Raw genomic sequence first — 27721 nt, forward strand, 5'->3', positions numbered from 1 at the left:
GTCATGGCTAAATAGCAACCTAAATGCCCATCAACAGATGAATGGATAAAGAAGATGTGGTACATATATACAATGGAATATTACTCAGCCATAAAAAGGAATGAAATTGGGTCATTTGTAGAGACGTGGATGGATCTAGAGACTGTCATACAGAGTGTAGTAAGTCAGAAAGAGAAAAACAAATATTGTATATTATCACATATATGTGGAATCTAGAAAAATGGTACAGATGAACCAGTTTGCAAGGCAGAAATAGAGACACAGATATAGAGAACAAATGCATGGACACCAAGGGGGGAAAGTGGCAGGGGCAGATGGTGGTGGTGAGATGAATTGGGAGATTGGGATTGACATATATACACTAATATGCATAAAATAGATAATTAATAAGAACCTGCTGTATAAAAATAAAATAAAGTAAAATTCAAAAAAATTGTATTTTTAAAGTTCAATAAATAATGTACTTTGTTTAATTATCACAGCCTCAAGTAAGGTTTGATATAATCTAATAGCCTGGATCAAAAAAAATATCAATAATTTGTACTACATCAGGAATGAGAATTTATCAATTTAAAAGGAAATTGATAAATATTACTCAAAACAGTCTTTACACTTAAAAAAGTACAACATTGAAGCAGATGCAACATTCTGCCCCAGGTGCTTACAATGCTCAGTAATGACTAGGTATGCTATGTCATGCCTACTGTAGCAACAAATTCATTATTATTTTTATTATAACTCAGAATAGGTCAATCACAAGCTGTTCTGTAAAAAACAACATGCTACAAAAAAAAAAAAGACACTGGAGGCTGACTCAAGAGCAGCCTTTTATTCTGTGAATTCTAATATTTATGCTAAGCATGGCCTGTTCGATACTTTTTTTAAATGAAGGAAAATCACAATTGAATAAAAGTTCCAGGGACGAAATACCATTTCTTGAACAAAACCATATACAGCTAGTTTGAGGGCATCTAGTTGATTTAATTTAATTTATTTAGATTAAAATTCTGTTAGTAAAAAATACTTGTACCTATGGTAATACTAAAAGGGCTTTAAAATCTGTCACACATTTGGTTAAGAGAGCATACTGAGTGCTTGTTTATGTTTTGTTTTCCTTTAACGCATACACTCATCATTTATAGACAGACAAGCAGGTTGTTGAATAACCTGGTTTTCTGTCAATTAGCCGTGCTTTAACATGATGGAGAATTATTAATATACAAGTCTTGACACCAGGCAAATAATTCCTTTTCCTCTTCTTCCAATTCGTCATCTGACATGAGCTCATTAACTTTTACAATGTCAAAGAATGGGGTGGAGAAGACCATCGTCTCGTTTTGCTTTGTACCCGGTGTGTCCATTTTCAGTTGCTAGGTAGAATTATAAATAAAAGCGAAAAGTGTTTTATATTTGGCTTTTACTATTTTATGTTTTTTATATTTGACTGTTCACACTTAGCCTCATCTCAAAAAATATATAGCAGATTTTTTAAAAATTACAAAGTAAAACATGAATACATGTTCATTGTAAATATTCCTGCAATGTAGTATACTGAAGCCGACTTTCCACACTACAGGTCTTAATAAGTGTAAATAGAAATGACTTCCACTTTGAGAAAAGCACTATTAGCGATGTGCTGAATCAACAGTGCCAATATACAGAAACAATAGGGTTTTTGCCAACTCATGCTCATGTGGAGTCAAAATGGCTGGTATTTATCAGAATAGCTACTCATATTGTTTAAGAATGTTTAAAATATGCGTTACCAAGAGGAATGTAGCTTTATACTATCCAAGGTATATACCAAATGTATGTGTTTCATCCTTGAACTTGTAGATTAGGAAAATTCTACTTAAGGAAGTAGAATTACTTACAGTTTGAATATTGTCCAAAACAATGAATTCAGTACAAGTTAAACTTACAGTTCCCGCAGAAGCAATTTTTTCTTTAGCCATCTTATAAGCTTTTTTCATTTTTTCAACTTTCATTTGAGCTTGCTCGGATCGACGTCCCAGGTGTTTAATTTGACTTTGCTGTTGGTAGGGCCGATATAAAGGTTGAAGATTTGGTAAGGATGAAGGGCACCTAGAAAATATTTGTAGTATAGACAGAAAAATTGTACAAAATAAAATTTTAAATTTAAGCAAGTTCCAAATTTTATTAAAGCATCCTCTGGTAAATATATCCTAGACCTCAGTGCTTGGAGCAATACTGCACGTAAGTTTTTAGGCCAAAGTTATCATTTCTGCTTGAGTTACATAGCATAGTTCTTTGCCACTTATGAAGGTGTATAGATGATGTTTACAACAATGATAGTGAAAATTATAAAATGTTATATCAATTTAAAATCAGTCTTCCGGGAAAATACCGTGTAGTAGCCATTTGAATCTTTTTAAAAGATATACTATATACTAACACCAACAAGTATTAAATTTCATAATGGCTGAAACAGGTTGTTTTTATCAGTGTTGGGACCAGACACAGTTGGTGCCATGCTCATAGTCCCCTTGGGCCATAGCGCACACTGGCCTCACTTAGCCTGAGAGCTTTCTTATGAAAACAAGAGCCCTTGTGCAGGGAAAGGGCCCCAGAATTAATACCTCCCCTCCTAAGCTACCCTTAACCAGTGACTGATGGGTGTTGGTGTATAAATATCCCAACTCCCTTCCCCTCTGTGGGATAGCTTGAGTTGTGTGTTCTACACTGGCCAGGACATTCCCAGGAGAGATTAAGCTCCAGTTACCCACAGTGACAACCTGCTTGCTAACATACACTGTTCTGGCTGCCTGCTCTTCCCTGTTTCACTTCTCTACCCCTCTCATCAGTGGTTCCTGGGATCACCTCCCAAATAAACTACTCATACTCAAATACTTACCTCAGGGTTTGCTTCTGAGAGATCCCAAACTTTGAACTGCCTTCAAAGGAGCCGTTAAGAAAGTACTTTTCCCTCTTCAGTTGATTTAGAATTTGGCTACTTATTTGGTTCTTTAAGTGACTCATTCTAGGATAATCAGTAGCATGAGTCTAAATAGCAGGGAGCCTACAGTTATATATGGTGGCAGAGAAAATTACATCATTTATTTGACCTTGGTGGTAACAGAGTTAAGTTCCATATTCAGTGCTTAGACGGATGAGTTAGAGAAAATCTATTTCATGATGACAGACTGCGCCCTACACTAGGCCATCTGTCTGGCAAATGTATAGCCTTGATCATAAAATAAATGGGCTAAATTATGTTATTGGGTCAGCACCCACTCATCTCTACTCCTGAAAAAAAAACAACCAGTGTGTTTGCCTGACAGTGGGTCACCAGTGTCTTTTCATGTACTAAAGGAGTATTTTTCATTTCAAATATGACTGTGTGAAAATAGACTACCAACAGGTCCTCTTCAGTCTTATTATCTCTTTCTTTTTCTTAAGAAAAAAAGCTTAATTTGTAAATAAGATGGGCTAGGTGAGACTTGGTAATGGAAAGAAAAAAGGAAGATAACTGGTGCAGTCATAGTCTGTCCATGTTGTTTCAAATCATAATACAGTCTATTTTGCTACAACATGTTCTTTTATAATGTGAAATGGCACACATGTTATTGGTAAAGAAGGGAATAATGTCACTGTAATTTATATGCAATTTATCCTCTGCAAAGGGAGCCAGAATATCAAGACTAGAATTATAACCTTCAGCAGAAAAGGAAAAAGTTCTCCTCTGTGCAGCATGGGCAAAGGGAGCCCTTTTGGCTGCATTCATGAAAACAAGAATGAGCACCGGCACCTAGGGCTCTCTCCGCAGAGAGGCACTCCCCCGCACACACACACGATCCACCCTTACTGCCCTCTTCCCTACTCCCTGCCTTGAGCGGTTCATGGTTCCTGGCAGGTCACACTGCCTCTCATGTCCACTTAAAAGGCCACCACATTGGCCCAGGGCTCCACTTCCATCTGCACTGTCTCGGTGCCCACTACCTGCTCTAATGAAAGAGCCGCCAGCATTTTCACTCTATTGTACATTTTTTATATTTGCTGTGGCGGCCTGTCTGGTGGTACAAGGTATCTTCCCAGGTACCAATTGTCCTTTTCGTTAGTGCTCTGTTTGCAAAGTTGCATAAGTCTTGAGCAATCTGCCCCAACCCCTTTTTCCCCATATGCTCTGTTATTATTTTTCATGAGCTATTTGGCAGAATGTGAACATTTCCAGAAATGCCCCTAGTATTGTAACCCCAGTGAAGGATCACTTTTTACCTAACTTGAGAAACAATCTGTAGCTGGTGCTGACGCATCTCTTCTGTTTTTGGTCTTTGTAATAGATACTTCATTTCTTTTTTTAGACGGTTTGAGATTATTCCAGACTCCGCATAATAAACTATGTCATACATTATCATTGTCCTAGGAATGTTTTCGAGATTTAATCTTCGCCAGTAGTTATTTCTGCCACCAGAAGATGCAGGGATCTTATCCAGAAGACTGGAATACTATATAGAAAAAATAACTAAGCATGATTGGCTGTGGTGTTCTCGAATGTTTTTGACACATTTCCCAAGGATCCACTCAAATATTACTTCATGCAAAAGCATTCCTTGATCCCATCTCTGAACTGTATTGGTATCTCACTTCTATGACTCTTATTACTGACTACTTGATGTTCTAGCTATCTGTGTATGTTTTAGCTCCCCTACTGTGACAAGGCAGGATCCTTATCACACAGTATCATGCACATAGTACCACGCTCATTAAATATTTATTTAATGCATAAACACTACATCTTTAAGGCAAATATAACTCAGATAAATTAAACTCAGGATGGGCCTGAAAATTGAAAATAGCTATGTGATCTACATACCTGGCAATACTTATTCATGACATGCTTGCATTGAAAGGACATTTGCACAAACCTTTTTAGAAATAATTAGTTCACCTCTGGTGCTAAGTGGCAAATTTCACTATTTTCATTTGGAGTATTTGTAGAAATCCCACCTTTTTTTTTTTTTTTTTTTTTTTTTTTTGCAGTACGCAGGCCTCTCATTGCTGTGGCCTCTCCTGCTGCGGAGCACAGGCTCGGGATGCACAGGCTCAGCGGCCATGGCTCACGGGCCCAGCCGCTCCGTGGCATGCGGGATCCTCCCGGACCAGGGCACAAACCTGTGTCCCCTGCGTCAGCAGGCGGACTCTCAACCACTGCGCCACCAGGGAAGCCCTCTTTTTGTTTTCAATTTAAAATATCAAATTAGGAATTTAAAAATATAAATATATATAATCAGTTCAACCTTATAAATGTTCAATTAAGAGATAGGAATAGGGCAGGAGGAGCTACAATCCTGGCATTTAGGGTATAACACACGTACACTCTCTCTCTCTCCCTCTTGTGCTCTCGCACTCACACACATACAGGCAGTGCTCCCTTTGTATCATTTAGGCATGCACGAATTTCAATCAATCACCACCATTTAGTCAAATAAGCTCAGTCCTTCAATAACACAGTTCAAATTTCAGTTACCACAGTAAAACTGAGTTAAATGCATAAAGTACAAACTCTGCTGCTAGCTCTTCAGTCCATAGATTACTACATAAATAACAGATGTGCATGGTGATAAATGACAAATCACGTCAGTTCTTTCGAAGTGTGTCAGTGATTGGTCACTGTAGATCTGCTTTTTAGTTCACTCACAGACAGCAAAGTGTGTAATTGTGTTACCTCTTTGTCTCCCAGTGATAAACCCATATGACATTTTACAAATAAAGATAATCAAAAGAGGGAAAGGTCAGGGCTTCCCTGGTGGCGCAGTGGTTGAGAGTCCGCCTGCCCCGGTCCGGGAAGATCCCACATGCCGCGGAGTGGCTGGGCCCGTGAGCCATGGCTGCTGAGCCTGCGCGTTCGGAGCCTGTGCTCCGCAACGGGAGAGGCCGCAACAGTGAGAGGCCCGCGTACCACAAAAAAAAAAAAAAAAAAAAAGAGGGAAAGGTCAAACAAAGAAAGAAAAAGTGGTAAAGCTGGAAGTGAAATTCAAATCAAAGGTAAATAGAGTTCTAGAAGAAATAGGTGACCATGGGGATGCTGACACTGCCATCATTCAAGACACTGCAGCGAGGCTGCTAGACGAATTTGGTGAAGGTGAACTTATCAACATAAATGGGGAAAATGGCACTGCTGAAAAGGGTAAAGTTTTCTCAGAGGAAGTAATGTTGGCAAAAAAGAAGCTTCATATTAAAGGAGCTCTGAAACATTTCATAACATTTAAAGTACAAAGGATAGGGAATTCCTTGGTGGTCCGATGGTTATGACTCGGTGCCCTTACTCCCAGGGCCCTGGGTTTGATCCCTGGTGAGGGAACTAAGATCCTGCAAGCTGCGTGGTGCGGCCAATAAAAGTACAGAGGATAAAATGTTGGCGGGTGATCCAAACTTAGAAAGGAGTATGACAATTTGCCAGGGCATGGAGAAGATGCTCACTCCTTATTGTAAATTATATGAGAACAAGAAGGTAAGCACTGATTAAACTACTCTTGATAAAACGATTTTTTTACAGATTTATTGAGATTCATGTCTCATATAATTCACCTATTTAAAGTATATAATTCAATATTTTCTAGTATATTCACAGTTGATAAGCTTTTTACAAAGAAATAAAACATTTTAAATTCTGAATGTTTCTAATGTTTTAAATTATAGTGTACTAAATAAATGTTTTGCTTTTTTCCATTTTCCTATATATTTATAACAGAGTAAGAGAGTTTTTAATGTTTTGATAAGATTTTTTTAAAGGCACGGAACAATCACGATTTTTCCCATTGATGATTAAGTTTGCTCTGCATGGTTTCAGCTTGCATGGTTTCAGCTTTTATGGCCCTGCACTACCATGCAAAGCGAGGACTGCCTGTATATTTTATTTCCCGATAGTGGAATGGTAAAATGGGTAAACATCTCAGAACTGTCTATGATCTGCTCTGCACCTATTAGCTAGCTATACGACCTTGAGTAAGTTTTTAAAAATCTCATTAAGCTCCATTTTCCTCATCTCTTAAAGGGTCACATAATTTACAAACTTGAAGATTAAAGGAGATAATATGCATTTAAAGAGCTAAAAACAATGCTGTGTCCATAAAGGGCTCAATAAATGTCAGCGATCATCAGATCTCTCTCTTCCAATATGTCTATCTGGGAACTTCTTTCTATGACACCAGTCCTTGGCATAGGGACAATCTGGAAGTATGCCACCCATGTCCTTAGCAAAGATAGCTGACATCCCCAAGCTCTACTTATTTCCTGGTTCAGTCCCCAAATCTTCTAGGTTAAGGCTCTAAAAGAAAGATAACACAACTGGGAGTCTCTAAAGCACCGCATTAATTTCATGTTTCACATGCAAGCAACTGGGTGAACAGTTAAGGCCATATATTATTATTATTATTATGAGCTAGAATTTTGGGATCCCTTGTTTCTTTAGAACTTATAAAACAGGGGTAATAATAGTACCTGCTTCTTAGGGTTGTTATGAGAATAAAAGGAGTTATTACACCAGCATTTGCTATTATTACTATTCAGGTATCTAGTTTAAGTTCCCTGATTCAGCACTGCTGTCCGACCAGTTATACAAACCAGAAACCTAGAAGCCATGTTGGACACTTTCTTTTAGCTTACCTCTCTGTCCCCAAGGCCCACTGCTTTTATTCTCTAGTTATCTCTTGCATCTCCAGCCTCACAGCCCTAAACCAAGATACCACCATCTCTCCTAAAATATTGCAGGAACCTCCAAACTAGAAGGAGGCTCTTGCTGTCTTCTAATCCTTTATCTATAATACATTGCAGCCAGATGGGTCCCTTCACATATTAGATTAGGTCACCGCATTTCCCGAAACACTGCACCAGCTTCTCATTGCACACACAATCAAGGAAAAAAATAAACACCTTACTATGGTCAAAAGCCCTGCATCATGATCTCTTACCAGCCCTCTAGCCTGACTGCATACCACACCTTCCGTGCTCTCCCTTCTCCAGGCCCACAAACCTGCTTTCATGCCCTGCAGTTTGTCCTGCCACAGAGCCTTTGCCTGGGGTGCACCACCCATTCAGCCGCAGACCGAGGCTGTGACACATTGTTGATTGCCTGCCTATCACCCATTTCCCTCTTCTCCCTTACTTATGGAGCCCTGATTTTTTTTCACATATGGAACAGACATATGCTCTGGGAAGGAAGGCCCCAGCACATGAACCATGATTGTTCTAAGTCAATCATGGGAAACGATCCCATTTCCCTTTACAGTGATTGGTTTAGGGGGAGCATGTGATCCAGTTCTGACCAATGGGACCTGAGAGGAAGTCTGTTGGGGGCTTCTGGGAAAGATTTTTCTTCTTGAGATTTAGAGAAAAAGATGCTGAGTCCTCTTCTTCCTGCCTTTGAATGTAGTTGAGAATGTGATAGTCATCTTGTTACTATGTGAAGGAAGCTGAGAGGACTGTAGTGAAGCTGACCAACAACCCTGATGTCCTTGAGCTGCGACACTAGCTATCCCAGGACGCACCTGTCCAGGGACTCCCTAACACGGGACAATGTCCTTTATTGTTTAAGCCTCTTGTGGTTGGGGATATTCTGTTCCTTGTAGCAGAAAGCATCAAAACAATAATAGACCCCTTCCTTACTAGGTCAAATCCCCGTCATGTACTCTTTTTAGCACCATGTATTTATTTTTGATTTTTTTATTGAGATAAAATTCACATAATATAAAATTTACCATTTTAAAGTATAAAATTCAGTGTTTTGTTTTTGTTTTTTTTTTTTTTAGTAAATTCACAATATCTATCACTACTAATTCCAAAACGTTTCCATCACCCCTGGAAAAAACCCTACATTCCTTACCTATCACTCCCCAGACACAAAAGGCCACATACTATATGATTCCATTAATAGGAAACGTCCAGAACAGGCAAATTCAGAGAGACAGAAAGCAGATTAGTGGCTGATAGGGGCTGGAGTGACAGAGGAATGGGGAGTGACTGCTTAATGGATGTGAGGTTTCCTCCAGGGTGACGAAAAGGTTCTTAAACTAGACGGTGGTGATGTTTGCACAACACTGTGAAGGTACTTAATGCCACTGAATTGTACACTTTAAAATGATACATTTTATATTGTGTGTATTTCACCACAGTAAACTGATACATGATTCTTCCTGGAGGATAGGGTCACGAAGCTTATTTTGTTGTTTTCAATATCTAAATTGCAATATCTAAATCCAAATCTAAATTCCTTACTTGCATGTAATCTTTCAGGGTGACAATATCTATTTCATCAGTTATTTTGAACTTCTGGAAAAGACGTTCATCTTCCATAATTTGATGATAAAATTTCTTTTTCCCCATTATTTTACAAGCATCAACCACAGCCTATAAAGAGGAAAAAAATACTTTTAAAATAGTAGTATAATAGCAATAACTATCAGCACACACTTTACATATTTTTTGAGACAAATGCATCAAATATTGTTCCTTTCTTCTAGTAGCTTGCTATTCAATAAAAAGACTGTATTTACAAAGAAAAGATTATATAGATTTTTAAACCACTTAAAATTTGTTTCCATAACCATATCTAAATAGTTTTAAAATGTAGCTAGAGGAGTAGCGGAGTCCACAATCCTCAGAGGACATTATTTTCCTTTAAAAAACAAAACAAACCGCTAACATATTCATGCTGTCAATGCAGAGAAAGCTTATCTGGTTATTAAACAGGTTGCCCTAGGAACCGCAATGAAAGGTACTGGGGCCAGCTCTCTTTTATGTGGCTGTTAATATCTCGCCCTCAAATGGAAACATGTACGTTTCAGAGGGCTGAGACCTCCCTCTCCTTTAGGCTTTTCTCAGTAGCAAAAGAGTAGCAAACAAAGGTTTTTTTTTTTTCTCTCACAAATGTCAACATTTTCTACTCAAGGAAAGCACCTAAGAGGGCAGAGACAGAAGAATCACAGAAAACATGGAGGCTCGAATCCAGTCTGGCTGTATTTGCACCATACCCCTCCACGTATACCTATCCTTGTGCTAAGAGCAATATACATAGACTGTGAATAGAGAATTAAGTGCTTCCCCACCCTCCTTCCCACCCCCCGTAAGTATGTGCTGACTATTCTAATACATATTTATATTACATATCTGTGCTTCTGGCCACAAAGGTTATGCTTATGTGAAGGGAGACTGGCGTAGATGAAAATTCAAGCATCATTTGATTCCAGATCAGTTTCTTTTTTCCTTTGTATCTCAGAATGTGATACTGTGAAAGTATGGGAACTCTGTGTTTTAATGCTGATATAAGACTATAGAATAGTGGTTGAGACAGGACTAAAACTCGGAACCTGTTTTTACTTAACACGCAAAATAATAGCAAGCCTTAATGTACTTCTTATTCCAATTCTCACTTTTCTTATCCAGAATATTTCCTATTTATTTCTTTATTTAAATTCCAAAGCTTAGAACACAGACACATAGGGAAAGTGAAAGAAAATATTCAAATGGTTGTAGTTTGATTCCTAATGCACTAAATCGAAGGGACAGAAACAGTTTACTAAAAATGTGATGGCAGATCATTTTGGCTTTCCGTTTCATTAGTTTCTTTAAACACTATGCATCTTTAGGCAGATCATTTTGGCTTTCCGTTTCATTAGTTTCTTTAAACACTATGCATCTAAAGAAAAGGCAGTATTGGCACATATCTCCATTATGCTTTCTTGCAATTTATTTCCTGTGGGTTCTAATTAACCATCCCCACAGTGACACTAAAGGTAAAAGCAAATAGTTGTACGCAGAACAGGTCTGAAAACCCTATAATTTCTGCCTTGCGAATTTCTTTAGATATAACTATATTTTACTAGCTCAAGTTACTTAGAAAAGGTATTTCTTGTCAGTTCCTACTCTACTCCACTCAGCCACCACCACCAATCTCTCCAAGTCCCAGTTTCCTTATTCATACAGTGCCTCAGCTGCGTGGCTCAGATTTGTCAAGCCCATCTCAGTCTCTCAGCCAAAAAAACCCCATGCCTGGCAGCACAGGGCAGGCTTGTTGCCCACTTGTGACAGGGGTTTGAAAAAAGTTTGCCCTCCAGTGGTCAAGATGTTCTTTCTCAGACATTGGCTGTGTATGGCCAGATTCAGGAAAGTCCTTCTGGATAGGAAGGGATGGGAATAAAGAGCCCAGCCCCAGGAGAAAGGGAAGGGTGAAAACTAGGCAACGATTCCAGGTGAGCAGCCAATCAGACTAGGATTCAAGAGGAAGGTTCCATTCTTGGTGGGCGACTCAAAGGGTCAGAGGCGGGCATCTCTAAATTTGACTCCTCCCCTGATAGCCATCATCACTCCCCCACAGCTCTGCGGCTACCTGCTGGGCAAGATCTACAGTTAGGCTTGTCAAGCAGATATATGTAGAAGTGAAGTCTCAGTTCTGGCCCGGACGAGCCTCTCCAAGTTCCAGCTTCCACACAGGCAAAATGGGAATGACATGTACCTCATCAGAGTTATCAGGGGGTCATATAAGAGAATGTATTTACCAGGGTTCCTGACACAGAAGTAGTTAAGAGCATGGGCTCTGGAGTCAGGCTCACTGGGTCTTCATGTCAGTTCCTTCACTTTGTAGGTGTGAGACCTTAGGCAAGTTACTTAGTCTTTTTAAAATGAAGACAATAACAGAATCTACCTTCTAGAGTTTATGAGAATTAAATGATAATGCACATTAAACGTTTAACATCATACTTGACAGTGCTCAATAAGGGCTGCTATTATTAATAACGTTTTTCCTTTTTACATAAATGCCCAATCCTCAAAAAGAACAGGGATCTTCAATTTAAAATAACAATTACTGGATGTTCATGTTTAAGAATTGTCAATTACCCAGAGGTGTCCAGGTCATGGGGGAGGGCACCTTTAGGACAGTGCTTGTCAGACTATATTGTGCCTAGGATCATCTGGGGGTCTGGTTAAAATGCATAGGCTAATTTAGTGGGTATGAGGTGGGGCCTGACAGCCTGCATTTCTAATAAGCTCCAGGGGATGCCATTGCTGCAGGTCTGCAGACCACACTTTGTTTATTTTATTTTTTATTTATTAAAAAAAATTTTTGTTTAAAATTTTTTTTATTTTTATCTTTGCAGACCACACTTTGAGTAGCAAGGCTTTAGGATATTCTAAATATAGTTGGTGGACTACGATAGTGACAACCCTCTTTAAATAAGCATAGCTCTGAAAATAGATCATCAAAGTAGGTAACTGAATTGAGATCTCTTTTTTATACACATGGCTATCCAATTGTTCTAGCACCATTTAAACTGCCTTCACACCTCTGATGAAAAGCAACTGATCATATATATGTGGGTCTATTTCTGAACTGTCTGTTCTATTTCATTGATCTACATGTTTGCCTTTTTGCCATCACTACACCGCTGGGATTACTATAGCGTTTTTTTTTCTTTATATTTCCATTCAACTTTTATGTATTTTTTTTCTTATTAGTCATCAATTTTATACACATTAGTGTATCCATGTCAATCCCAATCTCCCAATTCATCCCACCACCTCCACTCCCAGCCGCTTTGCCCCCTTGGTGTCCATATGTTTTTCTCTACTTCTGTGTCTCAATTTCTGCTCTGCAAACCGGTTCATCTGTACCATTTTCTAGGTTCCACATATATGCATTAATATATAATATTTGTTTTTCTCTTTCTGACTTATCTCACTCTGTATGACAGTCTCTAGATACATCCACGTCTCTACAAATGACCCAATTTAGTTCCTTTTTATGGCTGAGTAATATTCCATTGTATATATGTACCACATCTTTATCCATTCGTCTGTCGATGGGCACTTAGGTTGCTTCCATGACCTGACTATTGTAAATAGTGCTGCAATGAGCACTGGGGTGCATGTGTCTTTTTGAATTATGGTAATCTATGGGTATATGCCCAGTAGTGGGATTGTTGGGTCATATGGTAATTCTGTTGTTAGTTTTTTAAGGAACCTCCATACTGTTCTCCATAGTGGCTGTATCAATGTACATTCCCACCAACAGTGCAAGAGGGTTCCCTTTTCTCCACACCCTCTCCAGCATTTATTGTTTGTAGATTTTCTGATGATGCCCATTCTAACTGGTGTGAGGTGATACCTCATTGTAGTTTTGATTTGCACTTCTCTAATAATTAGTGATGTTGAGCAGCTTTTCATGTGCTTCTTGGCCGTCTTCTTTGGAGAAATGTCTGTTTAGATCTTCTGCCCATTTTTGGATTGGGTTGTTTATTTTTATAAGACTGAGCTGCATGAGCTGTTTATATATTTTGGAGATTAATCCTTTGTCGGTTGATTCGTTTGCAAATATTTTCTCCCATTCTGAGGGTTGTCTTTTCGTCTTGTTTATGGTTTCCTTTGCTGTGCAAAAGATTTTAAGTTGCATTAGGTCCCATTTGTTTATTTTTGTTTTTATTTCCATTACTGTAGGAGGTGGATCAAAAAAGATCTTGCTGTGATTTATGTCAAAGAGTGTTCTTCCTGTGTTTTCCTCTACGAGTTTTATAGTGCCCGGTCTTACATTTAGATCTCTAATCAATTTTGACTTTAGTGTATGGTGTTAGGGAGTGTTCTAATTTCATTCTTTTACATGTAGCTGTCCAGTTTTCCCAGCAGCACTTATTGAAGAGGCTGCCTTTTCTCCATTGTATATTCTTGCCTCCTTTATCAAAGATAACGTGACCATCTGTGCGTGGGTTTATCTCTGGGCTTTCTATCCTGTTCCATTGATCTATATTTCTGTTTCTGTGCCAGTACAATATTGTCTTGATTACTGTAGCTTTGTAGTATAGTCTGAAGTCAGGGAGTCTGACTCCTCCAGCTCCATTTTTTTCCCTCAAGACTGCTTTGGCTATTTGGGGTCTTTTTTGTCTCCATACAAATTTTAAGATTCTTTGATCTAGTTCTGCAAAAAATGCCATTGGTAATTTGATAGGGATTGCATTGAATCTCTAGATTGCTTTGGTTAGTATAGCTATTTTCACAATATTGATTCTTCCAATCCAAGAACGTGGTATATATCTCTCCATCTGTTGGTATCATCTTTAATTTCTTTCATCAGTGTCATAGTTTTCGGCATACAGGTCTTTTGTCTCTCTAGGTAGGTTTATACCTAGGTATTTTATTCTTTTTGTTGCAATGGTAAATGGGAATGTTTTCTTAGTTTCACTTTCAGATTTTTCATCATTAGTGTATAGGAATGCAAGGGATTTCTGTGCATTAATTTTGTATCCTGCAACTTTACCAAATTCATTGATTAGCTCTAGTAGTTTTCTGGTGGCATCTTTACGATTCTCTATGTACAGTATCATGTCATCTGCAAACAGTGACAGTTTTACTTCTTCTTTTCCAATTTGTATTCCGTTTATTTCTTTTTCTTCTCTGATTGCTGTGGCCAGGACTTCCAAAACTATGTTGAATAATAGTGGTGAGAGTGGACATCCTTGTCTTGTTCCTGATCTTAGAGGAAATACCTTCAGTTTTTCACCATTGAGAATGATGTTTGCTGTGGGTTTGTTGTATATGGCCTTTATTATGTTGAGGTAGGTTCCCTCTATGTCAACTTTCTGGAGAGTTTTTTTCATAAATGGGTGTTGGATTTTGTCAAAAGCTTTCTCTGCATCTATTGAGATGATCATATGGTTTTTCTCCTTCAATTTGTTAATATGGTGTATCACATTGATTGATTTGCGTATATTGAAGAATCCTTGCATCCCTGGGATAAATCCCACTTGATCATGGTGTATGATCCTTTTAATGTGTTGTTGGATTCTGTTTGCTAGTATTTTGTTGAGGATATTTGCATCTACATTCATGAGTGATATTGGTCTGTAATTTTCCTTTTTGTAGTATCTTTGTCTGGTTTTGGTATCAGGGTGATGGTGGCCTCATAGAATGAGTTTGGGAGTGTTCCTTCCTCTGCAATTTTTTAGAAGAGTTTGAGAAGGATGGGTGTTACCTCTTCTCTAAATGTTTGATAGAATTCACCTGTGAAGCCAACTGGTCCTGGACTTTTGTTTGTTGGAAGATTTTTAATCACAGTTTCAATTTCATTGCTTGTGATTGGTTGGTTCATATTTCCTATTTCTTCCTGGTTCAGTCTTGGAAGGTTATACCTGTGTAAGAATTTGTCCATTTCTTCCAGGTTGTCCATTTTACTACAAGCATACAGTTGCTTGTAGTAGTCTCTTAGGATGCTTTGTATCTCTGCGGTGTCTGTTGTAACTTCTCCTTTTTCATTTCTAATTTTATTGATTTGAGTCCTCTCCCTCTTTTTCTTGATGAGTCTGGCTAAAGGTTTATCAATTTTGTTTATCTTCTCAAAGAACCAGCTTTTAGTTTTATTGATCTTTGCTTCTATTTCATTTATTTCTGCTCTGATCGTTATGATTTCTTTCCTTCTGCTAACTTTGGGTTTTGTTTGCTCTTCTTTCTCTAGTTCCTTTAGGTGTAAGGTTAGATTGTTTATTTGAGATTTTTCTTGTTTCTTGAGGTAGGCTTGTATAGCTATAAACTTCCTTCTTAGAACTGCGTTTGCTGCATCCCATAGGTTTTGGATTGTTGTGTTTTCATTCTCATTTGTCTCTAGGTACTTTTTGATTTCCTCTTTGATTTCTTCAGTGATCTCTTGGTTATTTAGTAACATATTATTTAGCCTCCATGTGTTTGTGTGTTCTATGGTTTTTTTCCCTCTAATTGATTTCTAATCTCATAGCGTTGTGGTCAGAAAAGATGCTTGATATGATTTCAGTTTTCTTAAATTTACTGAGGCTTGATTTGTGACCCAAGATGTGATCTATCCAGGGGAATGTTCCATGCACACTTGAGAAGAAAGTGTAATCTGCTCTTTTTGGATGGAATGTCCTATAAATATCAATTAAATCTATCTGGTCTATCGTGTCATTTAAAGCTGTGTTTCCTTATTAATTTTCATTTTGGATGATCTGTCCATTGGTGTGAGGTGTTAAAGCCCCCTACTGTTATTGTGTTACTGTCGATTTCCTGTTTTATAGCTGTTAGCAGTTGCCTTATGTATTGAGGTGTTCCTATGTTGGGTGCATATATATTTATAATTTTTATATCTTCTTCTTGGATTGATCCCTTGATCATTATGTAGTGTCCCTCCTTATCTCTTGTAGCAGTCTTTATTTTAAAGTCTATTTTACCTGATAGGAGTATTGCTACCCCAGCTTTCTTTTGATTTCCATTTGCATGGAATATCTTTTTCCAACCCCTCACTTTCAGTCTGTATGTGTCCCTAGGTCTGAAGTGGGTCTCTTGTAGACAGCATATATATGGGTCTTGTTTTTGTATCCATTCAGCAAGGCTGTGTCTTTTGGTTGGAGTATTTAATCCATTCACCTTTAAGGTAATTATTTATATGTATGTTCCTATGACCATTTTCTTAATTGTTATGGGTTTGTTTTTGTAGGTCCTTTTCTTCTCTTGTGTTTCCCACTTAGAGAAGTTCCTTTAGCATTTGTTGTAGAGCTGGTTTGGTGGTGCTGAATTCTCTTAGCTTTTGCTTGTCTGTAAAGCTTTTGATTTCTCCATCGAATCTGAATGAGATCCTTGCCGGGTAGAGTAATCTTGGTTGTAGGTTCTTCCCTTTCATCACTTTAAGTATATCATGCCACTCCCTTCTGGCTTGTAGCATTTCTGCTGAGAAATCAGCTGTTAACCTTATCGCAGTTCCATTGTAAGTTATTTGTCGTTTTTCCCTTGCTGCTTTCAATAATTTTTCTTTGTCTTATTTTTTGCCCATTTGATTACTACGTGTCTCGGTGTGTTTCTCCTTGTGTTTATCCTGTATGGGACTCTCTGCACTTCCTGGACTTGGGTGGCTATTTCTTTTCCCATGTTAGGGAAGTTTTCAACTATAATCTCTTCAAATATTTCCTCGGGTCCTTTCTCTCTCTCTTCTCCTTCTGGGACCCCTATAATGCAAATGTTGTTGTGTTTAATGTTGTCCCAGAGGTCTCTTAGACTGTTTTCATTTCTTTTCATTCTTTTTTCTTTATTCTGTTCTGCAGCAGTGAATTCCACCATTCTGTCTTCCAGGTCACTTATCTGTTCTTCTGCCTCAGTTATTCTGCTATTGATTCCTTCTAGTGTAGTTTTCATTTCATTTATTGTATTGTTCATCTCTGGTTGTTTGTTCTTTAATTCTTCTAGATCTTTGTTAAACGTTTCTTGCATCTTCTCTATCTTTGCCTCCATTCTTTTTCGTAGGTCCTGAATCATCTTCACTATCATTATTCTGAATTCTTTTTCTGGAAGATTTCCTATCTCCATTTCATTTAGTTGTTTTTCTGAGGTTTTATCTTGTTCCTTTCTCTGGTGCATAGCCCTCTGCCTTTTCATCTTGTCTATCTTTCTGTGAATGTGGTTTTTGTTCCACAGGCTGCAGGATTGTAGTTCTTCTTGCTTCTGCTGTCTGCCCTCTACTATAGCATTTTAAGTCTTGGAATCAGGTAGTGTAAATAGTCTAATTTCGTTCTTCTTCTCCAAAGTTATTCAGGCTATTCTACATCCTTTCACTTGTTTTTGCTTTTGTGTGTGTGTGTGTGTGTGTGTGTGTGTGTGTGTGTTTGTAAATACATGAGAAATGCTGTTGGAAAATGAGAAGGAAATGAAACTAGAATTGGATATAAGAACGAGGGAAAAGATGGAACCAAAAAGAATTGGTGAAACTCCCCTCCTTCATAAATGAACTTAGATTAAACGTCTGAATGGACTACAACTGACTTATTTCTTTCACATGGAGAAATAAATAAACTTAGTAAAGTTGTATCAGTTTGCTAAAGACACAGTGTCTACATTCAAAGAGCAAAAAAGTTGAGTGAACTTAAAGTGAGAAAATTTCCATTTCTACAGGCTTTCTATTAACTATGAATCCAAGAATTGCCAGAATTTGTTTTCAACCTGAACTAAAGGAAAAAGGAATCCTAACCTGTTCTCTCCAAGTTGGGTATGTTCTGATCATTTGTAACCCCTTATAATGTTTAGTGAAAAACTCAAACTGAATAGTATAATCACATTTTAAAAATAAGAATGAAAATATTTAAAATATATTTAAATAAAAATATATTTTATGGAAAAATATGTGCAATAATATGTGTATTTTTATGGAAAAATATGAAGCATACACAATAAACTATTAACAGTGATCACCCAAGGTGAATGAAAGTTGCAGCACAAAGAAGAAAGGCATAAAGGCATATTTTCCTTTAAAAAAAATCTCTGTGCTATTTCTTTTAACAGTTACTTTGTAATTAAAATAAAGTTTAAGTTATTATACAGCATTTTAATGAATTATGATATATACACAGTGCTTTCCAGTCATGGCCTCTAAGGTTCTCATTTGCTCCAGCCTGGGCATAGCAGGGTCTGCCAGGAGCTGTCTTGGGAAAATTTCAGTTCCTAAGAAAGCCACATTATATAACCTCAGAAAAGCAACAGTTGATGAAATTTTATAAGGACAACTATAAGCTTATTCTGTAGATAAATGTGGCATGAATTTATCTCTGGAATGGAGAATAAACATCTACTTTCCCATTTGAAGTCATTCTATACAAATGAACAAATATTAATGTTTCTGAAATACCATATTCCACATGAAACCACTAGTCCTTTTGATACATTTCTGAAACCAAGCTAAATTTTCTCTGATATTGCCTGAGAAGACATAGAAAAGCAGTCTCTTTTCCTTTTCTAATATTCTTCAGAGAATATATGCTGCACATGCTGGATCTGGTCAGAAACTGCCAGGCTGTGTGGTCTTCTATCCTGAATACATGCCATTACTGATGATTTCAGGCGGGTCATACTTTTCATGTAAGATATTTCCAGAAGGCTACAAGAAAACAACCTTTGATATGTGGTTTATAAAAGGCTAAATATGAGAATGTACACATTTTCTCGACTATAGTCATATATAAGGGTCAAAGGAATAAAACCTATGCCGTAGATCCTCATTATTAAAAATGTGGTACATGGATCAGCAGCAGTGGCAGCTGCTGGGAGCTGGTAGAAATGCAGAATCTCAGGACCCGTCCCAGATTTACTGAATCAAAAACTGCATTTTAATAAGATCCTCAGGTGAGTCCTATGCTGTAGACACAATTATGATGAATATTCACGAAAGTTAAAAGTATGAGAACTCATGTAAAAAAGGATAAACGTTTTAAAAGTTCCTTTTCAATACTCTAGCACACTTTTTCTAAACATGCTACCAGAATCAAAGAAACAATGATAAAATACCATTAAAACAAAATTGCATAAATGTTCTGCATAATTAAAAAGCCCTGACCAACAGGCCACTGTAATGCATTATTAGCAAACCAAAATTTTCATACAAAGAAAACTGATGGGTATATTTTAGGGCCTTATATAAAAAATTCATTCCAAATATTTTTTTAGCTAATAAACAGAGTCACTTTGAAACATGATGCTTAAAAAAATACTACCTGCTTGCTGGGCTGTTTAATGGTGAAATAACATAGTCTGTATACTTTGAATGCAATTCAGATACCACATAGATGTTAAAAAGCTAAATTAACACAAACTCTACATCATGAAACATCACCTCACTTGACGGCTTTAATACATTTTTTCCACTGAAATACTTGTAACCAAGGCCTTCAGTATGAAGAAAAATTTTAAACACGATGAAAGGTGGAAATGTTTCACCACTAAATCTGAAATAAAGACCAAAATTAGTCATTTGGCATCAGGTTTGGAGCTGTCACTTCTCCTCCTTGTACTTAAGATCATTCACATATTTTTTGCATGCAGGGTAAAAGCTATACCAGAGCATAAAAAGAACTGGTCATGAAACGGATCACAGAGTATGAAAGAGCCACACTTTGGCATGTGTGCTCACAGTTATTCTCATATGTGTGTCAGACTGAACACATCATGAGAGATGAGAGCTACTTTCAAGGCAACATTTGGCCCAAGAGTCATGCCTCAGTTTCTTCACATAATAAATGTAAATAAGAACAACACATTTACTTTGTAATTACATATGAGGACTTAAGAAAATAAATTTCTAAGATTCCTTCACATTAACGAAGCACTGCTTGAAGTAAATCAGCATAAAAACATTACCTGAATCTAACTTTACACTTCAAGCAAGGATCTTTAACAAGCTCAGCCTCAAAAGGGCTCACTTTCTTCAAAATTTCACGTGTCACATGATGTTCCTGAAAGAGATGATGGTGCTATAAATGGAATGCGGTACCCTGCCCAGGCACAATCTATTGAAAATAACAGAGGGGGCATGGCAAAGTGACAGTACACCAGAAAAACGGAGCTGGAGGAATCAGGCTCCCTGACTTCAGGCTATATTACAAAGCTACAGTAATCAAGACAGTATGGTACTGGCACAAAAACAGAAATATAGATCAATGGAACAGGATAGAAAGCCCAGAGATAAACCCACACACATATGGTCACCTTATCTTTGATAAAGGAGGCAAGAATATACAGTGGAGAAAAGACAGCCTCTTCAATAAGTGGTGCTGGGAAAACTGGACAGCTACATGTAAAAGAATGAAATTAGAACACTCCCTAACACCATACACAGAAATAACCTCAAAATGGATTAAAGACCTAAATGTAAGGCCAGACACCATCAAACTCTTAGAGGAAAACATAGGCAGAACACTCTATGACATAAATCACAGTAAGATCCTTTTTGCCCCACTTCCTAGAGAGATGGAAATAAAACCAAAAATAAACAACTGGGACCTAATGAAACTTCAAAGCTTTTGCACAGCAAAGGAAACCATAAACAAGACGAAAAGACAACCCTCAGAATGGGAGAAAATATTTGCAAACGAATCAACCGACAAAGGATTAATCTCCAAAATTTACAAGCAGCTCATGCAGCTCAATATCAAAAAAACAAACAATCCAATCCAAAAATGGGCAGAAGACCTAAATAGACATTTCTCCAAAGAAGATATACAGACTGCCAACAAACACATGAAAGAATGCTCAACATCATTAATCATTAGAGAAATGCAAATCAAAACTACAATGAGATATCATCTCACACCAGTCAGAATGGCCATCATCAAAAAATCTAGAAACAATAAATGCTGGAGAGGGTGTGGAGAAAAGGGAACCCTCTTGCACTGTTGGTGGGGTAAATTGATACAGCCACTATGGAAAACAGTATGGCGGTTCCTTAAAAAACTAAAAATAGAACTACCATACGACCCAGCAATCCCACTACTGGGCATATACCCTGAGAAAACCATAATTCAAAAAGAGTCATGTACCAAAGTGTTCATTGCAGCTCTATTTACAATAGCCAGGACATGGAAGCAACCTAAATGTCCATCGACAGATGAATGGATAAAGAAGATGTGGCACATATATACAATGGAATATTACCCAGCCATAAAAAGGAACAAAATTGAGTTATTTGTAGTGAGGTGGATGGACCTAGAGTCTGTCATACAGAGTGAAGAAAGTCAGAAAGAGAAAAACAAATACCATATGCTAACACATATATATGGAATCTAAAAAAAAAAAGAAAATGGTCATGAAGAACCTAGGGGCAAGATGGGAATAAAGACGCAGACCTACTAGAGAATGGACTTGAGGACACGGGGAGAGGGAAGGGTAAGCTGGGACAAAGTGAGAGTGGTAGTGTATATATGGACATATATACACTACCAAATGTAAAATAGCTAGCTAGTGGGAAGCAGTCGCATAGCACAGGGAGATCAGCTCGGTGCTTTGTGACCACCTAGAGGGGTGGGATAGGGAGGGTGGGAGGGAGGGAGATGCAAGAGGGAAAAAAATTTTTTTAATAAATAAATTTAAAAAATAAATAAAGCAGTGGGTCTGTGGGTCAGACGGTGAAAAAGTGTACACATTTCTCAGAGTTTATCATTTTTTTCAGAGCTGCTAAAATTCGCTTAATGTGACTATTACTAATTATAGATTACTGTAATCACAGGTGATTTTATTAGGAGAATATTTAGTACTATATGAAAGAAGACTTAATACTCTGCCAGCGTTGCCAGAGTTGTTTGGGGAGTGGGGGGATGTGCACCTTTTTCTTCGTTTCTTTGTTTTTATTCAAATAGGACTATATTATTCATAATGTTCTGCACTTGCCTTTTCACTAATGAGATACTTTAGCTATTTTTCTATTGCAGATTCATATGCAAGGCTGCAAGCCTTAACAGTAGGAAAGCACCAACATTTATTTAACCAGTATCCTATCGATGGACATTATAGGGTTTACTTTCTTTGCTGTTACAAACAATACTGCAATGAAACTGTATATAGATTGTAGAATGGATTCCTACAAGTGAAATTGCTGGGTGGAAGGCAAAGGCACTTTTAATACAGAGATTTTTAGTGCTAGAAGATCACTCTCTCACATCTTCAAATAAGAAATAGATTTTAAAAAATCATATTGGTTTCAGAAAAAGACACAGTAGTTACCCATGTTAAAAGTAAATCCAGGGCTTCCCTGGTGGCACAGTGGTTGAGAGTCCGCCTGCTGATGCAGGGGATGCGGGTTCGTGCCCCGGTCTGGGAAGATCCCACATGCCGCAGAGCGGCTGGGCCCGTGAGCCATGGCCGCTGAGCCTGCGCGTCCGGAGCCTGTGCTCCGCAACGGGAGAGGCCACAACAGCAAGAGGCCCGTGTACCGCAAAAAAAAAAAAAAAAAAAAGTAAATACAGAAATATTCATTTAGAGTCAACCAAAGAAGAAATCCCATAACCCCATGCAATATTATTAGATTCAAATAGACGGGATTTTAAAAGGTTATATATTCTTTCTTTATTTAACACACCTTTTACCTTGATAAGTAATTATATCTGTCAGAGCAAACAAAAAGCAAAATACATACCGCTGCACAAATTGTACACTTAAGGAGTTGAAACATTGACTTGTCAAGATGAGATAACCACACTCTCTGTATCCTGTGAGCTGAAATATCTTTATTATTTCTGAAAGGAATAAAAAGAGCCTAAGATTTGTGAAGTAGTTTTCATTTTCCTAAAATCTTGGGGAACTCTGGATTTATGCTTCCTCCTCTTGCATCTCCCCATCCTCCACCCTAAGACTGACCTAATGAGGAACATTTGGATGTGGTAATTAGAACTGGTCATCTGCCGAATCTAGTCAGAATGAGGATAAGAAATGCTTGAGAATATTTCCCTTGAGACTAAAAAAAATCCTGGCTAAAACTTTATCATCAAAAAAATGTGCTTTCTAAAAACATCCATGACCTAAAATGATTCCATTATAGTTCTTAAAAACACTGTCCAACTAGTTCAAGTGCTAAGAAAATAGAATGTAGAATAGTTGAAGTTACAGTAGGCCCAAATTTTCTTCTGGGACCGGATGACCATGCCCTAGAAAAAGAAACTCCCTTCTCTGATCTTTGTTTGAACCAGGCTCATCCCAGTTAGGTCAGAGCATTATTCTACTTTTGATCATGTCCCAGCCCTGGCAGATAATAGGGATCTCACTCTCCAAGAACTGCCCCCCCACCCCATCATTACCCCTCACAGGGCTACAAAGAGAGGTAGGTACTCCTGTATAATGCCACTGTTGACTGGCAAAGTGCAGACTACAAGATGTAGAGTAGAAAAGGCCTGAAGTATGGAAACAGACCCTTGAATACTAGCTGATGCCATTTATTAGCTGTTTAGCCTTCTGCAAATCAGTTACCTTGTTCCAGTTGCTACTTCCTCACTTATAAGATGTAATAACAAGACTGCATCACAGGGTTGTGTCAGGATCAAAGAGATGTGTGTTAACATGCTTTGTCAATTATGAAATACTATAATTATAATTATTATTCAATTCACAAGTATTTTTAAAACACACAAAAAACCTCTAATTTACAAAACAAGAAGTGTTTGATGTTAGCTGGGTAAATACCATACGGAAACTGTCCAGTTGTGGAAGATGATACCAGGCGAAAAATGGCTACTTACTGTTGTTTTCCCTTTGTCTTTATAGCATTTGACAAATGTACTTTGTGACCTTTTCCCAAGCGTGGACTATCTGATTTGGGGACACCAGTAACTGATGTCTTTGGGGAATGACTCATTTTCCTCACAATGAAGTACTCTGAAATACATAAATTAAACATTTGAGGTCACAATCTATGTTATTACACTGTTTGGATGAGACTCAAGTGCCATTATGATTGTTGTGCTAATTCCAGAACCCCTGAAAAAGGAAGGTTTCATAGATCTCTTTTTTTTTTTGAGTCACTAGTAACACTTCTTTTTTCTTTTTTTTTTTAACATCTTTATTGGAGTATAATTGCTTTACAATGGTGTGTTAGTTTCTGCTTTATAACAAAGTGAATCCGTTATACATATACATATGTCCCCATATCTCTTCCCTCTTGCGTCTCCCTCCCACCCTCCCTATCCCACCCCTCTAGGTGGTCACACAGCACCGAGCTGATCTCCCTGTGCTATGCGGCTGCTTCCCACTAGCTAGCTATTTTACATTTGGTAGTGTATATATGTCCATACCACTCTCTCACTTCGTCCCAGCTTACCCTTCCCCCTCCCCGTGTCCTCAAGTCCATTCTCTATGTCCGCGTCTTTATTCCTAGATCTCTTAATGTTGCTTACATTCTTTGTGTACTACAAATATTATGAGGTATATGGGAAAGACAAGTGGATCTATCCATAGCCTTCTAACTTGTCTCCCTGTCTGCAGTCTCTTCCATCCTCCACACTGCAGCTGGAGTTAACTTTTCAGAGCAATAATCCAACCTTATCACTCTTCAACTTAAAATCTTTCAGGGACACCTCATTTCCTCCAAGCTAAAGTCCAGACTCCTTAGAATTGCATTCAACTCTTTTCACAATCCAGTTCCACTCTTTCTCAAATCTCAAAATATCAACTTTCCACTAGCATTCCTCTCTATACTCTGTGAGAACAAGAACTTCTTGCCAAAATCAATGTTTTACGACTCTGTGCTGCTGATCATGCCATTTCCTCTACCTGGAATGACTTCCCTACCACCAGCAAACATCAATTCATCCTTCAAGACCCCAGCTAATTGATGCCTCTTCCCTGAAGTTTTCCACTATCTTTTTTCCAGAACTACTGACTACTGTCTCCAAGGTCCCATAATACTGTATATGTTTTTCTTTTACAGTACTTCTCGTATTGTATCATAATTTGGTTTCTTGGCTGCCACCCCACAAGCTTGTTGAAGGCAGGAGGCATTTTGCTAACCATGGAATCCCCAGTGCCTATCAGAGTGGAGGGTTTTTACATGCTTTCCAAAAACTTTTCATCCTGGTTTTACCATGGAATAGCTGTGAGACTTTGGGCAAGTCCCTTAACCTTTCAGGAGCTCAGTTCCCTCCCTGATAAAGTGAGAGGACATGTAGTAAGTGATCTGATTTCATTTCTGATTTTCTATCCTTTGACACATTACTCCAATTTGGAAGCAGCTGCCAAATTCTTAGTCACTGCTTAGTATCTTGTACTAAACCAGGTCCTCTTTATCTTTTCTTTTGGTGCCATGGACCCCTATGGACAAACTCCTTCTACGAACTATGTTTTTTAAGACACATAACATAAACTATATGGGATTACAAAAGACTCCAATTATACTGAAATCATTGTCAAAACATTTTCAAAAACAAAATTATAGAAATGTGTCTTCTTTATGCATTAAATAATACGAGAGTGCTAATAATCACTGTACTTGTGAAGTGGTAATGAGCAGAAACGATATTTCAAGAAATCTGCCGTGACTGTAACATGATATGAAAATACTGTGCTTTCTATGGATGACAAAGTCACAGGTGCTGCTGATACTACTGTGTTTTGTTACCTACACTATAATTGAAAGAAATGCTAAAGTTCAGTTAGACGTTAGTGAAAATAAAGTTGCAATTTTTCCCCAAGTTCATGTACCCCCTAAATTAAGAATTCCTGCCTTAATTTATCACTTATAAGTCACACTTTTATATGCATACGACATTTCATTACTGATGCAGAGCCTTCAGAGTCTCCTTAATATTTCTCCTTAGGGATGGGGATGTGGATGGCTTGGAATACACTATTCTCTCGAGAAAGAGAAAAGCATTCCTTAATATTCAGGAGCTGGGGCTTCCCTGGTGGCGCAGTGGTTAAGAATCCACCTGCCAGTGCAGGGGACACGGGTTCAAGCCCTGGTCCAGGAAGATCCCACATGGCACAGAGCAACTAAGCCCATGCACCACAACTACTGAGCCTACGCTCTACAGCCCGCAAGCCACAACTACTGAGCCCGCGAGCCACAACTGCTGAAGCCCGTGTGCCTAGAGCCCGTGGTCCGCAAAAAGAGAAGCCACCACAATGAGAAGCCTGCGCACCGCAATGAAGAGTAGCCCCTGCTCACCACAACTAGAGAAAAGCCCACGTGCAGCAATGAAGACCCAATGCAGCCATAAATAAATAAATCTATATTAAAATAAAAATATCCAGGACCTGGCCTGGCACTCACAGCTGGGCTTTAGTGTTAACCCTGGCTTCCTAACACCACCGAACCCAGAGCAAAGCCCTGCGTCCTTGAACCCGCCCCCAAATCACCCAACCAAAGCCCAAATCCTAGAATAAATCTTTCTAACACCCTCTTACTGAGATTCCCCACTGTTTCCCAAGGTGTGCGTTTTCCTAGCAGCAACAAGAAAAAAACCCAACTTGTTCAACTACAGATGTGTTCTTAGTGGTCTTTGGCTGGAGGGCAGTGACACAGCACCACAAAAATCCCCCCAATCTTCTGGATGCCTGCCTGGATGGGCTTACACTTGCTATAGGGTTAGAATATAAAATACAGAATGAAATATAGAACACTACCCTATTATGAGCCACTGTAACAATTGTTTAGGTGAGATCACAGGCTTTAAAGGCCGACAACTTAGATTGGATCCAGACTTCCCACTTTCCTTCTGTGTGGCCTTGCACATATTACTTGTCTGTGCCTCAGTTTCTTCATCTATTAGATGGGAAGTAATAATCGTGCCCACCTACTTGGGTTGTTGGAAAGAGAAGACGACTATGGACAAGGAGTTTAGGTCAGAGCCTGGCATATAGTAAACGCTATTGGTGGTTGCTACTCTTGTTAATAAGATAATTATTGTCATTACTACTTATTTCTACTAGTATTAAGGGACAAACATTTGATTCCCAGTGAGGGACAGAAGCTTAAGCATTTTCAAGAGGAAAAAAAATGTCAGGTCTTTCGAGATTAAATGACGTGGCAAATTAGTTAAAATTTAAAATCTTAGAAATGTCCAGCCCAGAGTAAAACAACAACAACAACAAAATCCCCACAAAACTAAAAACCTTTTGTGAGGTAAATCCAGGCCCCAGAGGTCGGCGGCTGCGGCTCCTAGGCTTTCGAAGCCGCCCGAGGCCTGCCGAGCGCCCCCGCCCGGCGGCCTCCGCACACACGATTCTCAGCCCACACCACTGGGCGCCCAATCGCAACGGCGAAGGCCGATTCCCAGCGGGGCGCGGGGCCGGGACCTCCCTCCTTTCACCCCCGCGTGCCGCCCACACTGAGGTGGCGCTTTCCCGCCGCCTAGCAACCGCCGGCGCAGGGGTGGAGCCTCTGAGAGGCGGGGCTTGCGTTCGCTCGCCGCTCGAGGCGCGACGCGCTGCAGCTCAACGTCGCGGTTTCCAGCCGAGGCTTCCTAGC

General features: G+C 38.6%; 1 protein-coding gene across 3 annotated transcripts; it reads right to left on the bottom strand.

Moving 5' to 3' along the window:
- Window positions 1-483: 483 nt before the first annotated feature.
- On the bottom strand, window positions 484-27637 carry CXHXorf58 (chromosome X CXorf58 homolog). 3 transcript variants are annotated; one of them, XM_073799476.1, is made up of 10 exons: window positions 27367-27637; window positions 23997-24132; window positions 22901-23000; window positions 22489-22650; window positions 20131-20225; window positions 19607-19718; window positions 9235-9366; window positions 4237-4466; window positions 1923-2085; window positions 484-1370 (listed from the first exon to the last, which is right to left on the bottom strand). In XM_073799476.1, the coding sequence occupies exons 2-10, from the start codon at window positions 24110-24112 to the stop codon at window positions 1194-1196; spliced, it is 1287 nt and encodes a 428-aa protein (XP_073655577.1). In that variant the 5' UTR covers window positions 24113-24132; window positions 27367-27637; the 3' UTR covers window positions 484-1193. The 3 variants fall into 3 exon arrangements, with proteins under 3 accessions (XP_073655577.1, XP_019783270.2, XP_073655578.1); XM_019927711.3 differs by lacking the exon at window positions 22489-22650; XM_073799477.1 differs by lacking the exon at window positions 27367-27637 and having other exon boundaries at window positions 22901-24105.
- Window positions 27638-27721: the final 84 nt, after the last annotated feature.

This window comes from Tursiops truncatus, chromosome X, assembly GCF_011762595.2.
Source record: "Tursiops truncatus isolate mTurTru1 chromosome X, mTurTru1.mat.Y, whole genome shotgun sequence".
Classification (NCBI taxonomy): Eukaryota; Metazoa; Chordata; class Mammalia; order Artiodactyla; family Delphinidae; genus Tursiops; species Tursiops truncatus.

What these genes read in the sequence shown, in the direction of transcription:
- CXHXorf58 (XM_073799476.1), bottom strand. Translation starts at nt 24,112, where the DNA reads ATGAGTCATTCCCCAAAGACATCAGTTACTGGTGTCCCCAAATCAGAT. An exon ending in TGGATTTACTTTTAACATGG is followed by an intron (nt 20,226 to 22,488) that starts GTAACTACTGTG and finishes CATCTCTTTCAG; the next exon opens with GAACATCATGTGACACGTGA. An exon ending in CAGATTGTTTCTCAAGTTAG is followed by an intron (nt 2,086 to 4,236) that starts GTAAAAAGTGAT and finishes AATATTTTCTAG; the next exon opens with GTGCCCTTCATCCTTACCAA.